We start from the raw sequence: 2346 nt of genomic DNA on the forward strand, positions 1-2346 counted from the left end.
CTTTTTGAGGAACTGCTAAACTCTTCCAAATTGGCAGCGCCATTTTACATTACAGTAGAGGGTAAGTTTATGCACAAAGATATTGATCACATTACTGTAATATTTAAAACTGGAAACAATATCCTAAATATCCAACTACAGAAGAAATGGCTACATAAGTTATAATGCATTCCAATTAGGAACTACTATAATGCCATTAAAAATTATGTTTTTGAAGAATACTGCCCACAATTTATATACTTACAGGTTTCTAAATTCCTTGACATGTGTGTTTTCAAAAGACATCTAACTCAATGCTTTACACAGATCAGAATCTTAAGTGTTTATTAAACGAGCTCAATTTAAAACTCAATAGCAGGGTTCTCTGGCCATTTACAGCAAACTACAAAATGCTACTTTCGTGTCTTCTGACTTAACCTGAAGCAAATAGAAAGTGCTGATGGCTCCTATGAGGGCAAACTAAAGTGAGAGAATAACATCAACTACATATCTAAGCAGATACTGCAGCCCCGCTCCTTCAAAACTGCTCTCAGTGTCCCACTCCATATACCTGGTAAAGACGCCAGCTGCTAGTCCAAAAGTGGTATCATTGGCTCTTTCTAGAACCTCAGCTTCAGTGTCAAATGATAAAATGGACATAACAGGCCCAAAGATCTCTTCTTTCACACAGGTCATGTCATCTCTGCAATTAGCTGCAAACATTAAAATAAAACCTCCTGAGTAGCTGGGACCACAGTGTGCACCACTACCCCCAGCTAATTTTTTGAAGATAGGGTTTCACTATATTGCCCAATCTGGTCTCAAACTCCTGGGCTCAAGTGATCCTCCTGCCTCAGCCTCCCAAAGTGCTGGGATTACAGGAGTGATTCACTGCACCTGGCCCCAATATTTTTAATTTAACAATGTATTTTAAGCTTTTCCTATTTATTAAATATTCATGTAATAACTGCAACCGAATTCATGGGATGGACATTAGGTTTTCAGCTTTTAAACATCAGTGGTTCTTTTTGGGGGGGTTAAAGGTTATATACTGCATCAAATATGAAGTTGTTAAAAACTGACACCACTATCAACCTTAGGGGCAAAAACCAGCTTAATTTATCTCCAAACAAGATGTAAGGAATTATACAACATGGTTCAACCTATATATAATTGTTTAAAGCCTACAAAACTACCAACATTTTTGTAGGGGATACTAACATACACTATAAAATGATAGAGAAAAGCGTAAGAATGATAAAACAACGTTGAGAATAGTAGTTATCTCTGAGGTAGGAGGGAAGTAGATGGGTGGGAGTAGGACGACCATATACACCTTGATTGTCAAAACTAGATTTTTAAGATTGAATGCAGGTACTAAAAATTATTAAATTATGTAATTTCTAAAAAGATTAGCATATTATCTGACAAACTGGTTTTATTATATTGATGACTGATACAGTTTGGATGCTTTTCCCCTCCGAATCTCATGCTGAAGTATGATCCCCACTGTTGGGAGGTGGGGCCAGTTTGGGTCACAGGGGCAAATCCCTCATGAACGGCTTGATGTCCTTCCCATGGTAATGAGTGCATTCTCGCTCTGTGAGTTCACACAGAGCTGGCTGTTTAAAAGAGCCTGGCGCCTCTCTTGCTCTCTCTCTCTCAACATGTGACTTGTCTGCTCCCCTTTCACCTGCCAGCATGACTGAAAGCTTCCTGAGACCTCACCAGGAGCAGATGATGGCGCCATGCTTCCTGTACAGTCTGCAGAACCATGAGCCAAACAAACATTTTTTCTTCTTACCCAGTCTTAGATATTCCTTCATAGCAATGCACAATGTCTAACACAATGATCTACAGGTCACATGAAAAACATTCTTTATTTTCTCAAGGAATTAAATTTATTATTTCATTTTTTTAAATCAAATAGGCACTTTCACATTTTGAGCTCCTTGCTTCCAGAACAATAGTTGTGGTCCTGGATAAACTAATACATATGGGTGCCCTAAAGGAGGGGCACACAGAAGGCTTCGAAGATAATGGAGTAGTTCTACTTCTTAAACTTGGGTAGTAGGACCACATAATTTGCTAGCCTTTGCTTTATACCATGTACATATTTTATAAATATTCATCTCTGTCCATTCAGTATTTAATTCAAATAATCTAAAAGCAAACAAAAAGAGGACATACTTAATACACAAGGTCTCATGTAATATCCATCCTTTAATTTGGGATCTTCAGGCACATATATATCTCCACCACATAACACTTTAGCACCCTGCCGAAAAGGAAAAAAATATTTTGCATTAAAAATACAACCCCAAAATGCATTCCTGAAATGTTAATTGTATCCCAAACAAACTCGTA

At 37.7% G+C, this 2346-nt stretch overlaps 1 protein-coding gene across 1 annotated transcript in view; it reads right to left on the minus strand.

The window, feature by feature from the left end:
* ALDH9A1 (aldehyde dehydrogenase 9 family, member A1) overlaps positions 1-2346 on the minus strand; it is a 40362-nt gene that overhangs the window by 4765 nt on the left and 33251 nt on the right. The window contains exons 10-11 of the mRNA XM_011979969.1: positions 2170-2312; positions 503-692 (exon numbers count right to left, since the gene is read on the minus strand). Coding sequence (XP_011835359.1) covers positions 503-692; positions 2170-2312 — 333 coding nt within the window. The remainder of the gene's footprint in view (positions 1-502; positions 693-2169; positions 2313-2346) is intronic.

This window comes from Mandrillus leucophaeus, unplaced genomic scaffold (assembly GCF_000951045.1).
Source record: "Mandrillus leucophaeus isolate KB7577 unplaced genomic scaffold, Mleu.le_1.0 Scaffold207, whole genome shotgun sequence".
Lineage (NCBI taxonomy): Eukaryota > Metazoa > Chordata > Mammalia > Primates > Cercopithecidae > Mandrillus > Mandrillus leucophaeus.